Below are 14,431 nucleotides of genomic sequence, written 5' to 3'. Positions count from 1 at the left end.
TCTAAACCCAAATATTCACTAAGGAGAGACCAGTGAAGGGGACCTCAGCCAGGGAAAAGTGCCAGACTGACTCCTCCAGTCTCCCCCACCTGGTGATCCTGGTCCCTGAGCCTGGAGCTAGGTGAGGCTTGGTCTCTTCTCCCAAGGAAGAAGTGGTAGGAGAAGAGGGAAGGGCCTCAAGTTTCCCCAGGGGAGGTTTAGTTTGGCCATTAGAAGGAACTTCTTTACTGAAAGGGTTCTCAACCACTGCAAGAGGCTGCCCAGGGGGGTGGTTGAACCCCCAGCCCTGGAGGGGTTTACAAGATGCAGAGATGTGGTGCTGGGGCACATGGTTTAGCCCCACATTTGGAGGAGCTAGATCATTGTTTCTTGGAATGGATGAGCTTAAAGGCCTTTTCCAGCCAAAACAGCTCTATGATTCCATGATTCTGTGGTGCTGGGTCTAACCCATCCACTTCTTACCCACCCAGCTTTTCCCTCAAAAAGGGCCTCAAAGCACTTCACAATCAGCATCTGTGGGGTGGCTGCTGCCATGGCTGGGGGTACAGCCTTCAACATGACCAAGCAAAGGTTAATGTCCCAGAGAAGATTCCCAGGGCACTACAGTTACTTCTATAGTTGCTGCTAACTCTGGAGTGGGCACAGATTAGAAGATTGTGGGAAGCTCAGCAAGGTTTTAGTGGCCACAGTTCTGTAGCCTTTGATGTGAGCTCTTTAAATGAAGGCTTTGACTCTCAGGCTCGTTTGGGGCATGGATTTAAGCACAAGAGGGACACACACAAGGCTCACACTTGGGTACCATTTGGCACCATGCAGGAATGCAGCCTTTGGTCTGTCTGTCTTGGACATGCATGTCTGCTGGGCACTCACTGATCATGCACTGAGCATCAGAGATCTGCTCGTGGTGCACACACAGCACTCAGAGATGCCCACACCATGCATGCACTGTGGAGATGGTGGCTGGCTTACTCCAAACCAGAGCAGAGAATCATGGAATGGTTTGGGAGGGAAGGAACCTTTAAAGCTCACCCAGTCCAAGCCTCTGCAGCCAGCAGGGACAGCTGCAACCAGAGCAGGTTGCTCACAGCCTGACCTGCAGTGGTTCCAGGGATGGGGCAGCTCTCACCTCTCTGGGCAGCCTGGGACAGGGTCTGTCCATCTGATGCTGATCCTGATGTTCACCAGATGTGCAGAGACAGCACATGGACTTCATACTGAATGCAGCTCTCAGTGCCTCCAGATGCCAGTGCTGCACACACAGTGTCCTGTTTGGGCAAACTCATCAGCCTGGGGAAGAGAAGGCTCCAAAGAGACCTTCTGGTGGCCTTTCAGTGCTTCAAGGGGACCATCAGAAAGCTGGGAGCAGGGGTTTGAGCAGGGCCTGTTGTGGCAGGACAAGGGCTGATGGTTTGAACTGAGAGAGGGAGATTTTTGGCCCAGGTTTCCACAGAGGTGGGAGCTGCCCCATCCCTGGCACCATCCCAGGTTGGGTTGTTTGGGGCTCTGAGCAACCTGCTCTGGTTGCAGCTGTCCCTGCTGATTTCAGGGGGGTTGAACAGCTTCAAATGTCCCTTCCAACCCAAACCATTCCATCACACACACTGCACTCCAGATCTGCACACACTGAGCAGGGCCTCCACATCACATCTCCTCCTCCATCTGTCTGTGCACCACACAAGCACTGTCTTCCAGGTGTAGACCCACTGCCCAACAGCTGCATGGAGAGAATAGAATAGAATAGAATAGAATAGAATAGAATAGAATAGAATAGAATAGAATAGAATAGAATAGAATAGAATAGAATAGAATAGAATAGAATAGAATAGAATAGAATAGGAGTAGAATAGAATAGAGTAGAATTGAATTGAATTGTACTGAGTTGAGTTGAGTTGAGTTGAGTTGAGTTGAGTTGAGTTGAGTTGAGTTGAGTTGAGTTGAATCGAATTGAATTGAATTGAATTGAATTGAATTGAATTGAATTGAACTGAACTGAATTGAATAAACCAGGCTGGAAAAGACCTTTAAGATCATCCAGTCCAACCTATCATGCTCACCACCCCATGCAAAATCCATTCCCATCAAGCTTTTCCAGTCAGAATTAAAAGTGTTTAAATGAGTGACAGGCACAGCATTGCCCTGACAGCATCACAGGATCACAGCAACACTCAGCCTCAGGATCACCAAGTCCAACCCAGAACCCTACTCTATAAGGGTTACCCCTAAACCATATCCCCAAGCACCACATCCAAACCACCTTGAAACACAGCCAGAGTTGGTGACTCCACCACCTCCCTGGGCAGCACATTCCAATCCCTGACCACTATGGCTGAGAAGTTTTTCTTCCCCTAATGTCCAGCCTAAACCTACCCAGTGGAAAAATGCTGATGAGAGGAGCTTCAGAAGTAAGGGTGAGCCTGACCTGGTCCAACAGATGAGTTAAGCTACTCCAATCCTTCTCTGTCTTCTCCTCCAGACGTTTGCACTGCACTAGAAACTACATCCACATGCACCTGTTTGTCTCCTTCATGCTGAGGGCTGTGAGCATCTTCGTGAAGGATGCAGTCTTGTACTCTGCGTCAGCTCTGGAGGAGATGGAAAGGTTCTCAGAGGAAGACTTGAAATCCATCACTGAAGCACCTCCAGCAGACAAATCACATTTTGTGAGTACCATCTGAGAAGGGACAACAGAGGAACCCTGATCATTTTTAGTCTGGAGAGGAGAAGGCTGAGAGGGGATCTGATCAATGTCTATCAATAGCTGAGGGCTGGGGGTCAGGAGGGAAGGGACAGGCTCTGCTCAGCTGCACCCTGGGACAGGACATGGGGCAGTGGATATCAACTCCAGCACAGGAGGTTCCACCTCAACAGGAGGAGGAACTTCTTCACTGGGGGGGTCCCAGAGCCCTGGAGCAGGCTGCCCAGAGAGGTTGTGGAGTCTCCTTCTTTGGAGCCTTTCCATCCCTGTCTGGATGTGTTCCTGTGTGGACCTGTGCTGGATTCTATGCTCCTGCTCTGGCAGGGGGGTTGGACTCAATGATCTCCAGAGGTCCCTTCCAACCCCTAGCATCCTGTGATCTGTGATCATGTGAAAAGGGAGAGATCATCTGCACAAAAGATGTCTACCAGGGAGACATCTTCACTCAGTCCAGCTCCCTCAGGTTCCAGCTCTGGTCATCTGAGTCAGTGTGGTCAACTCATCCAGACAAGATTACAATGAGCCACATCCTGCAGTAAAAACTGATGGTGAAGTTCTCTCCAAAAGTCTTTGTTGTGGTTTTTCTTCCCCCTGCATGGCAAGCTCAGATGGCAGTGTGTGAGGGTAGCTGGTGATTTTATTTTGCAGATATCAGTCTGGAGAAGAGGAGGCTTAGGAGAGACTTAGGAGAGGCTTCCTTGTTCTCTGCAACTCCTGAAAGGAGGTTGTAGGGAGGCAGGTGTTGGCCTCTCCTCCCTAGTATCAAGTGTCAGGATGAAAGGAAATGGCCTCACATTGCACCAGGGGAGGTTTAGGTCGCACATTAGGAACTCTTTCTTCCCTGAAAGAATGGTCAGGGCTTTGGAACAGGCTGTCCAGGCAGGTGGTGGAGTCCCCATCCCTGGAGGTGTTCAACAAACCTGTGGCCACGGCCCTTTGGGACATGGTTTACTGGCCATGGTGGTGTTGGCTTGCTGATTGGACTTGGAGGTCTTAGAAGCCTTCTCCAACCAAAGCAGTTCTATGATTCTGTGATTCTGTGGGTGGCCATTTTCAATTCAGCCTCTTTTTTTTTACCCCTGTTTCACTTCCTTCTGTCTGTAAAAGGGAATGGGTGGAAATGTGTCCATCCATAGCTGATCCATCCCCATGTATCTGAGACACTGGAACAGGTTGCCTGGAGAAGCTGTTCAGGTCCCTACCCTGGAAGTATCCAAGGCCAAGCTGGACAGGGCCCTGAGCAGCCTGCTCTAGTGGGAGGTGTCCCTGCCCGTGGCAGGGGGATGGTACTGGACAACCTTTAAAGCCCCTTCCAACTCAAACCATTGCATGCTCCCATGCTCTGCGTACAACCTGTGCCTTTCCATGTTCAGTGGCAAAGGAGGAGCATAAAAGGCTGTGCCACCATAACAGGATCTCATTTTAGTTCTCTGTCACTGACATTTAGAATCACCTTGCCTGGAAGAGACCTTTAAGATCATCAAGTCCAAGCATTAACCCAGCACTGCCAGCTCACCACAAAGCCAGGTCCCTCAGCACCAGCTTTCATCTCTTCTGTTCTCCCACTGACTTTTTTCCCCTCCCTTGTAAAAACTCTGTTAAAAAAAAACATAATGATGATGATCTGATTAATTTTCCCCTTTCCCCATCCTCTTACCCAGCCCATCTTGGCCAGTGTTGGCTTTCTGCAGAGCAACAGTGCTGAACCTTGTTCCTGCTGTAACCTCTTCCTTCTGTGGTCCTTGCAGGTGGGCTGTAAAGTAGCAGTCACCTTCTTCCTCTACTTCCTGGCAACCAATTACTACTGGATCCTGGTGGAAGGGCTCTATCTCCACAGCCTCATCTTCATGGCATTTTTCTCAGAGAAGAAGTATCTTTGGGGATTCACATTATTTGGCTGGGGTAAGTCATGGTTGCTTCTTCTAGGTCACCTGGAAGGAGCCTGCTGGAGTCAGAGAGTCCTAGAATTGTTAGGCTTGGGAGGGGCCTCAAGGAACATCCAGTTGGAGGCAGTCTGTGAAGCAGGTAGTGCATGACCATGAACAGAGAAGAGGGCACAGAGGCAGGGTGAGCATCACAGACCAGTGACTCTTACAGGGGCCTGGCAGTTCTCTTGGGAGGCCTTTATTCTTTCTAAAGTGTGGTATTTACACCTCCAGGATCTCTGGGAGGATCAGTTCAGGCTTGCAGAGGCAACACATCTTGCAAGCCAGCAGAGGTGTGCCTGTGGCAGCTGATTTTAGTGCACCTTCTGGAGCCAGCTCCCCAGATGTGGGCTGGGTAGGGCAGAGTAGAGTGGGAGAAGAACCTCTCCCAATCTGCTGGCCACACTCTTCCTCATGCAGCCCTCCTGTTCAGATGGAACCTTCTGGCTTCTAGTTTGTGGCTGTTGTCTCTTGTCCTGTTGCTGGGCACCACCACAAAGAGTCTGGCCCCATCCCCTTGACATCCACCCTTTAGGTGCTGCTCAGCACTGTCACCTCTTTCCAAAACCCAATGAAGAAAACAAGTCCAAAGAACTCCCCAAGTCCAAAGACCTCCCCTACCCACCCTCTTCCAAACCTTGTTTAATATTCTCCTCAGAAAAGGACATTAAACTGTGCAGAGAAGACTTAAAGAGGCAATTCCCCAGAGCAGATGCTGGATGAGAGGGGAAGCAGCTGGAAAGTAATGCCAGATGTTGAAGGAGAAAAACCAACTTGATGCTGCTCCTGAGGCAGCCAAAGCAAAACACTCCAGCAGCCATGGGTTCCTCTCATTAATTCTTCCAACCAGGGCCAGAACATAATCATTTTATCAGAGCCACCCACCACAAAGCTGAAGTCACACCTGTCACAACAGCCATCACCTCTCCTCCCCTCCAACAGCTCCAGGCTGCTCGATTGAAATTCCTCTGGACTGAGAACATAGGAACCCTCCAGTTGCATTTGTTTCTTGGCTTTGTTTTCATTAGCATGAGAATGTCCTCACAGAGAGAGAGAGAGAGAAACCAGCACAGATGGATTGTTTGGATAGCTTTTGGGCACTGGGAAGGACAATCCCAATCCAAGACCCTCTGGAGGCAGTGGAAAAAGTCCAGTTCCCCGCAGTGGGCACTGGATCCTGCCCATCCCACAGCGAGGAGTGGGTGATGAATACTGATGATGTTCCACACAGGTAGACAAAAGGCAGGTCTGACCCAAAATCTGGGTCATGTATCCTGCCTGGAAGCTGCAAGGGGAGCAAAAGCCACCCCTGCAGCATCTTATTTCCAGTCTGCTGAAGAAAGCAGCACACAGAGTTGCACTTTGATGTCAGACCCAAAGATTTCAGTCCACATCCTCACCGGCACAAGGCAGCAAAGCTCCAGCAAGGTCTGCAGCACTCTTCTTGCAAGGGAAGACATGGATGACAGAAAGGACCTTGGCCCTCCCCAGCACCCAACACAAATGAAGGAGTGAAGGTGACGTTATGGGCAACAAGAAATTCACCAGCAGACTTCAAGCTCCTGCAAGAGCTGTAGCTAGAAAAAACAACAACACCCAAGCTGGTTCCACGCAGCTGGAAAAAAAACCAAGCTGGATCCATGAGCATTTATCCTTCACACCCTGCTGGCTGGACAGCAGCAGTGGCTTTCAGCTATGGTGCAACTGGAGACTGCAAGGTGACCTGGAAAAGTCAGAGTCATACAATCAGGGAATGGTTTGAATTGGAAGGGACCTTTCAAGCTCACCCAGTCCAACCCCCTGCAGCCAGCAGGGAGAGCTGCAGCCAGAGCAGGCTGCTCACATCCCCAACCAACCTGAGCTGCACTGGTGCCAGGCATGGGGCAGCTCCCAGCTCCCTGGGCAGCCTGGGACAGGCTCTCCCCACCCTCAGCACAAACAATTTTCTCCTTCTCCCCAGTCTGAATCTCCCTCTCTCAGCTCAAGCCATCAGCCCTTGTCCTGTCACAGCAGGACCTGCTCAAAACTCTGTCCCCAGCTCTCTGCTCAGCCCTTGAAGCACTGAAGGCCACCAGAAGGTCTCCCTGCAGCCTTCTCCTCTCCATGCTGCCCAAGGCCAACTCTCTCAGCCTGGCTCCCAGCAGAGGGCTTCCAGCCCTGCCAGCACTGCTGTGGCCTCCTCTGGCCACCACTCCAACAAGTCCATGTCCTCCTGGACATGACTAGATGAATGTGTGCCTTAGAGGTGCAGAAGCCAAGCAGAGGCCATCCTTGCCAGAAAATGTTTGGACTGAACAGGAGGTTAATTTAATTCGATATGAGGAAGCTCAGCAGAGAAGGGCCTGGGAAAACAGAAGCATTGTTCCTCTGAGAGGTTTTCAAACAGCAGGGAACCAAAACCATGTTTCTCCAGACCTACATAAGGCCTTTATTCATAAGCTTTCTTCTAGCTGCCACCTTGCAGCCACCCCTCTCACTCACAGCTTTGACACAGGCATTTTCCCAACTGCTTTGAGACATCTACACAACACACACCAAAACCAAGTGACAGAGGAGAAGAGGGGTTTGGGGTGGCCACCACAGAGTCCCAGCCTGAGGATGAGGTGGGTCATGGACTTGACAAGATGAATCATCACATGTCCTTTGCCTTTCCTCTAGCACTGTTTCATAGCCACATAACCTGGGTGACTGATACCTGCTCCAGCCAGCTCGCAGAACCTCCCAGCATCCCAGCATGGAGGGGTTGGAAGGGACCTCTGGAGGTCATTCAGTCCAATCCCCCTGCTAAAGCAGGGCACCCACAGCACAGTGCCCAGGGGCACAGTTTCCAGGTGGCTTTGGAATCTCTCCACACCAGGAGACTCCACAACCTCTCTGGGCAGCCTGGGACAGGCCTCCAGCACCCTCACAACAAACAACTTTCTCCTCCTGTTCAGATGGAACCTCCTGGGCTGCAGTCTGTGCCCTCTGCCCCTTGTGCTGTCCCTGGGCACCACTCAGCAGAGCCTGGCCCCAGCCTCTTGCCCCCCCTGCTCCCTTCAGCTTTTGCTGAGCATTGCTCAGCTCCCCTCTGGGGCTGCTCTTCTGCAGGCTCTCAGCCCCAGAGCTCTCAGCCTTTCCTCCTCAGCATCTTTGGAGTTCCCTTTCCCTTTTGAACTGGAGAGCCCAGAGCTGGAGAGAGGTTTTCCCTCCTCTTCAGGTGGAACTTCCTGGGCTCCAGCTTGTGTCTGTTGCCCTGTTGCTGTTGCTGGTCACGGTTAAGATGTGCCTGGCCCCATGACTTTGCCCAGGTTGAGGTTTCCTCAACTTCTTTGTGCAGCTGATGGGGAGATTCCTGACTTTATAGCACCTGCATTGTACACACTGTGTGTATGGACTGGAAATGCACAGCGCATACAATGTGGATTCTGTAGAAGTCGCTCACAGCATCGCTGCCCAGCTCTGTACCCACATGCAAGGTGGGGGCCATGCATCCCCCCAGCCTCACCTACCTCTGTCTGTGCTCACAGGAGGTCACAGGGGGTTTGGAGACTCCTCTTGCTTTCCCTGCTGGGCTAACTTCCCTGCTCAGGTTGGAAAAGACCTTTGAGAATATCAAGTCCAACCTATCCCCCAGCACCATCTGATCAACTCAACCATGGCACCAAGGGCCTCAGCCAGGCTCTTCCTAAACACCTCCAGAGATGGGGACCCCACCACCTCCCTGGGCAGCACATCCCAATGGCCAATCGCTCTCTCTCTGGGAAGAATTTCTTCCTCACCTCCAGCCTAACCCTCTCCTGGCACAGCTTGAGACTGTGTCCTCTCCTTCTGTCACTGCTTCTCTGGGAGAAGAGACCAACCCCCACCTGGCTACAGCCTCCCTTCAGGGAGTTGCAGAGAGCAAGAAGGTCTCCCCTGAGCCTCCTCTTCTCCAGGCTAAGCAACCCCAGCTCCCTCAGCCTCTCCTCCCAGGGCTGTGCTCCAGACCCCTCCCCAGCTTTGTTGCCCTTCTCTTCAGCAGCAATGCTGCTGCCAGGAACTGACTTTGTGTGTTCTGTAGAACAGAGGAAGGATCTTTCTCCTCTGCTTGCCTGCAAGGAGTGAGGCAGCAGTGCAGAGGACACAATAAATCCACACATTGGGGTTTTTTCTGGGTGTAATGATTTAAGGCTGCACAGTTTATTGTTGCTAGGAACCTCGAGCACAGCACAGGGGTAGCATGAATGGGAACAGTGTCTCTTCTGCAGTGCAGGACGGGCTGGAGGGGAACAAGGACGTGGCAAACACCTCCAAACCTCTCAAACAATCTGTCTTTCAAACTTGGAGGTCACAATAGTGAGGCCTTTAACCCAAAGGAGCCAATCAGAGAGGTGGGGACAGGCTTCTGAGCAGGGCCTGGCATGACAGGACAAGAGGTGATGGTTTGAACTGAAAGGAGGAGATTCAGACTGGAGAGAAGGAAGAGATTGATTGATTGATTTTACCAAGAGGGTATTGAGAGCCTGTCCCAGGCTGCCCAGAGAGTTGGGAGATGCCCCATGACTGGCCCCAGCTCAAGTAAGGTTGTTTGGAGCTCTGAGCAACCTGCTCTCATTGCAGCTGTCCCTGCTGGCTGCAGGGGCTTGGACTGGATGTGCTTGAAAGATCCCTTCCCACCCAAACCAGTCTGTGATCCTTTGCTCCTGTGATTCCATGGTTTCATGAGTCTATGAGTCCAGGATTCTATGATTCCATGGTTCCAGGGCTCTGTGAGTCTATGCCTGTATGACTCTATGATTCTGTGGATGTCTACCACCTTCTCAGGCAAGGCAGCAGCCTCATCTGCCCCTCAGCATCAGCACTGCCTCAGGGGATCCAATCTGGAGCATCACCACCAGCAGCAGCACATTAGATGCATTCAGACCTTTTCTAGCTGGCTCAGTAGTCCTGAGCTCATGTGTGGTTTCCACTGAGAGACACTGGTGAGACACTGGTGAGACACTGGAGCAGCTTGGCCAGGGAGGTCATGGATACCCCTTCCCTGGTGGTGTTCTCCAGGCTGGAGAAGTCTTTGAGTGACCTGAGCTATGGAAGGTATCCCTGGTTGGATCTAGATGATCACAGGATCACAAGGGTTGGAGGGGACCTCCAGAGATCATCAAGTCCAACACTCCCTGTCAGAGCAGGACCACAGAATCCAGCACAGGTCACACAGGAACACATCCAGATGGGGCTGGAAGATCTCCAGAGGAGACTGCAGAACCTCTCTGGGCAGCCTGCTCCAGGGCTCTGGGAGCCTCCCAGTGAAGGAGCTCCTCCTGATGTTGAGATGGAACCTCCTGTGCTCCTTGGAATGGAACCTCCAGTGCCCCTTGTCCTGTCCCAGCGGTGCTCTTCAAGCTGCCTTCCAACCCAAACCATGCTCTGATCCTGTGGATCAACAATGGAGGATGCTGAGGTATTGATGAGCCACAGCCTCTGGGCTATGGATGTGCCACCACTCCTGGGCTATTGATGAGCCACCACTCCTGGGCTATTGATGAGCCACCACCTCTGGGCTATTGATGAGCTACCACCTCTGGGCTACTGATGAGCCACAGCCTCTGGGCTATGGATGTGCCACCACTCCTGGGCTATTGATGAGCTACCACTCCTGGTTTATTGATGAGCCACCACCTCTGGGCTGCTGATCAGCCACCACCTCTGGGCTATTGATGAGCTACCACCTCTGGGCTATTAATGAGCCACAACCTCTGGGCTATTGATGAGCCACCACCTCTGGGCTATTGATGAGCCACCACCTCTGGGCTATTGATGAGCTACCACCTCTGGGCTACTGATGAGCCACAGCCTCTGGGCTATGGATGTGCCACCACTCCTGGGCTACTGATGAGCCACCACCTCTGGGCTATTGATGAGCTACCACCTCTGGGCTGCTGATCAGCCACCACCTCTGGGCTATTGATGTGCCACAACCTCTGGGCTATTGATGAGCCACCACTCCTGGGCTATTGATGAGCCACCACCTCTGGGCTACTGATGAGCTACCACCTCTGGGCTATTGATGAGCTACCACCTCTGGGCTACTGATGAGCCACCACCTCTGGGCTATTGATGAGCTACCACCTCTGGGCTATTGATGAGCCACCACCTCTGGGCTATTGATGAGCCACCATCTCTGGGCTACTGATGAACCACCACCTCTGGTTTATTGATGAGCCACCACCTCTGGGCTATTGATGAGCCACCACCTCTGGGCTACTGATGAGCTACCACCTCTGGGCTATTGATGAGCCACCACCTCTGGGCTATTGATGAGCCACCACCTCTGGGCTATTGATGAGCTACCACCTCTGGGCTATTGATGAGCCACAACCTCTGGGCTATTGATGAGCCACCACCTCTGGTTTATTGATGAGCCACCACCTCTGGGCTATTGATGAGCCACCACCTCTGGGCTATTGATGAGCTACCACCTCTGATTTATTGATGAGCCACCACCTCTGGTCTATTGATGAGCCACCACCTCTGGGTTATTGATGAGCCACCACCTCAGGGGTATTGATGAGCCACCACCTCTGGGCTATTGATGAGCCACCACCTCTGGTCTATTGATGAGCCACCACCTCTGGGTTATTGATGAGCCACCACCTCTGGGTTATTGATGAGCCACCACCTCCCCCCAAGCCCTCACCTTCTGCGCACCGCAGGGTGTAAATGGGTTAACTCTTTTCTTCCCCCCGCCCCGCGGGCCGGCAGGGGCTGGCCGCGCAGGGGGCATTGCTCACAAACGCATCTTTGTCGGCGCTGCGGGCGCTCAGTGAGGCTCTGTGTTTAATTATTTATGCTTTCTTAGATTACCGTGGCGTTTTAAAGGTTCCAAGCCGAGATAAGAGCCCCGTTGTCCCACCTAGGCACGAAGCAGGCGTCCCTGCTCCGCACACATCCCCCCCGCCCGCTCCCCGCCAGCCCCGGGCGAGCGCCCGTGGTCAGGAAAGCCTTTAAGCACCCTAATGAGACTTAAGTGCATGCTGAAAGTTAAGCGTCTGCTCCGCGCCCAGCCCCGGCCGGCTTCCCCCGCGAACAGCATGTTTACAGTCCCTGCTGATAAATGTCCCTTTTATTTATGGTCTTATTTAATTATTTAAGGGTTGGGGTTGGGTTTTTTTTTTCCACCCTCTCCCCCTCCCCCCCCCCCGACACCTGAAAGAGTTTATTCTGCTTGAATTTGTGGAAGCTACTGTGGGTTTGATCCTGCCTTTTAAAAGGGAAGCCAGTTGGGGGTGGGGATTTGGGGGGGGACTCGGTTGGACAAATAAAGCAGAACTAGGCCCTCCAAAAAAAGCAACTGAAGGGCTGCTTCGGGGTGCTGGGTGATGCTGCTGCTTTGCAGGGGGTGGGGGAAGGATGAGGCTCGGAGGGACTGGGCTGACAGAAGGATGGTTTGCAGGGGAGGGAACCTCTGCAGAGAGGATTTTCCTGCAGCCACCATCCTGTGGCCAGCTTGATGTCCACAGTGTCACAGCGTCAGTCAGCGTTGGAAGGGACCACAAAGATCATCTAGTTCCAACCCCCCAGCCCATGGCAGGGGCACCCCACACTAGATCAGGCTGGCCAGAGGGCAGATGTTCAAGAGGGACAGGGAGATGCTAGAGACTAGCAGAAGAATGGATGGAGAGGAGCATCTGCCTGATGAGGGCTGCTTAGTCTGGAGAGGAGCAGCCTGAGAGGAGATCTTATCAATGTTTAGAACTATCTGAGGGGTGAGCAGCCTGGGACAGGCCTCCAGCACCCTCACAACAAACAACTTTCTCCTCCTGTTCAGAAGGAGCCTCCTGGGTTCCAGTTTGTGCCCTCTGCCCCTTGTGCTGTCCCTGGGCACCACTCAGCAGAGCCTGGCCCCAGCCTCTTGCCCCCCCTGCTCCCTTCAGCTCTTGCTGAGCATTGCTCAGCTCCCCTCTGGGGCTGCTCTGCTGCAGGCTCTCAGCCCCAGGGCTCTCAGCCTTTGCTCCCCACAGAGCTGCTCCAGGCCCCTCAGCATCTTTGCAGCCTCTGCTGGCCTCTCTCCAGCAGTTCTCTGTTTCCCCTGACCTGAGGATCCCAGATTGATGCTTGGACACTTAGATAATTCATGAAAACAAACACACAAATCATCTGTCATTTAAAACCGGGCCTGAATATGTAGCAGCTGCCTCTTCCACCTTCTTCCAGCCCACTCCAGCTGGGCTGATGGCAACAGAAGCCCCTGGCCAGCTCCCCAGCCCTTCTGACCTGTGTTTCTTTGCAGGACTCCCTGCTGTGTTTGTTACAGCATGGGCCAGCGTGAGAGCCACTCTAGCCGACACAGAGTAAGTCACCTCGGATCCCCTCTCCCTCCCCTGCTGGGTGATGCTTTTGTGGGGCTTGGGGTAGTGGTGGCTTTGGGGGGGAACCAAAAGCCAAAGAGGAACCCTGCAAAGCCAGCAGTGTTCTCTACCATGCTGTTGGCAAGCTTCTGGAGGGGGTGTGTGGCAGGGAGGGATAAGGTGGTTGCCTCTTTCCCAGCTACCAAGGTGCTGGAGCATGTCCAGAAAATGAAGCTGGTGAAGGGTCCAGAGCTGGTGAAGCATCTTGTGAGAAGCAGCTGAGGGACCTGAGTTTGCTCAATGTGGAGGAAAGGAGGCTGAGGAGACCTTCTTGCTCTCTGCAAGGTGGTCTCTTCTCCTAAGGAACAAGAGACAGGACAGGAGGCAAATGGCTTCAAGTTGCCCCAAGGGAGGTTGAGGTTGGACATGAGGAACAATTCCTTCCCCTTGAGGGTTGCAAGGCCCTGGCCCAGGCTGCCCAGGGCAGTGGTGCAGTCCCCACCCCTGGAGGGGTTTCAAAGCCATGGAGCTGTGGTGCTGGGGGCCATGGTTTGGCAGTGACCTGGCAGTGCTGGGGTAAGGGGTGGACTCCATGATCTCTCCATGACCAACAACTTCCTATGATTCTATGTTCCTAAGTCTTGATGCCTGTGGAAAGAGCTGGCCCACCATCTCCAGAGCCCACCCATAAATGCAGTGCTTGCTGTTTAGAGTACAACAACAATAGCAGAAGGGCAACTCCTGAGCCTTGCTGACTGGAGGCAGGGGCAGAGGAAGGTCCTTCCTCCACACCAGGGTAGCTTCATCCTGAGGAGACAGCTGACTTGCCTTCCTTCTGTAACCACTGCTTTCCTGATGGGATGTCAATCTCTCCCCAGGTGTTGGGACTTGAGTGCTGGCAATTTGAAATGGATTATTCAGGTGCCCATCCTGGCAGCTATCGTGGTGAGTACTGGCTGGTGGGAGGTTGTGCCCCCGGTCCATGCAGGCTGGGTGGGAAGGGCTGAGCCGAGCTGCCCCTGCTCTAGCACCCTGTCACACACAGCTCCTGCACTCATGGTGTGGGATCTCTGCGTGTCCAGGTTTGGGACCTTGTATTTGAGCCACCCTCAAGGTCGAGAGCTGTGTGTGGTGGAGAGTTTTGTGAGCAGCTTTAGGTTCTGCTCAGGAGAGAAAAATGGCACAGGGAGGAAGAGCCTGAAGTCAAACATTCAAGCCAATATTTCCAGCCCAGGTGGTACTGGAAACCCTCAAGGGTCATTACTTGTTCTCACCAGGCATCCCCAGTGGGAAGAACTGGAACCAAACCTTTTCCCCAGGCATGCTCCTGTGTCATCAGATGGTCCCTGAGCCAGTGAAAGCTTAGGATGCCTCCAAGATGGAGCTGTTGCTGATGTCTGATCATCAGCTACGATCAGACAGGTTGGAGGATTACTTCATGCCCCACCCAGGAGCCAGAGGGGACAGAAAGGGTGGAAGTGACACTGCCCAGGCACGGAACTGAG

At 52.9% G+C, this 14,431-nt stretch overlaps 1 protein-coding gene across 1 annotated transcript in view; it reads left to right on the top strand.

Moving 5' to 3' along the window:
* The window catches only part of PTH1R (parathyroid hormone 1 receptor), a 104,736-nt gene that overhangs the window by 74,523 nt on the left and 15,782 nt on the right, over positions 1-14,431 (top strand). Inside the window, exons 6-9 of the mRNA XM_068145814.1 lie at positions 2,474-2,660; positions 4,444-4,597; positions 12,869-12,929; positions 13,805-13,871. Coding sequence (XP_068001915.1) covers positions 2,474-2,660; positions 4,444-4,597; positions 12,869-12,929; positions 13,805-13,871 — 469 coding nt within the window. The remainder of the gene's footprint in view (positions 1-2,473; positions 2,661-4,443; positions 4,598-12,868; positions 12,930-13,804; positions 13,872-14,431) is intronic.

The sequence above is a fragment of the Melanerpes formicivorus genome, unplaced genomic scaffold (assembly GCF_026170545.1).
Source record: "Melanerpes formicivorus ecotype bairdi unplaced genomic scaffold, bMelFor1.0.p_v2 SCAF_13, whole genome shotgun sequence".
Taxonomy (NCBI): domain Eukaryota; kingdom Metazoa; phylum Chordata; class Aves; order Piciformes; family Picidae; genus Melanerpes; species Melanerpes formicivorus.
Note: the sequence above shows the minus strand (reverse complement) of the source record. Positions and strands in the feature narration are given on the sequence as shown.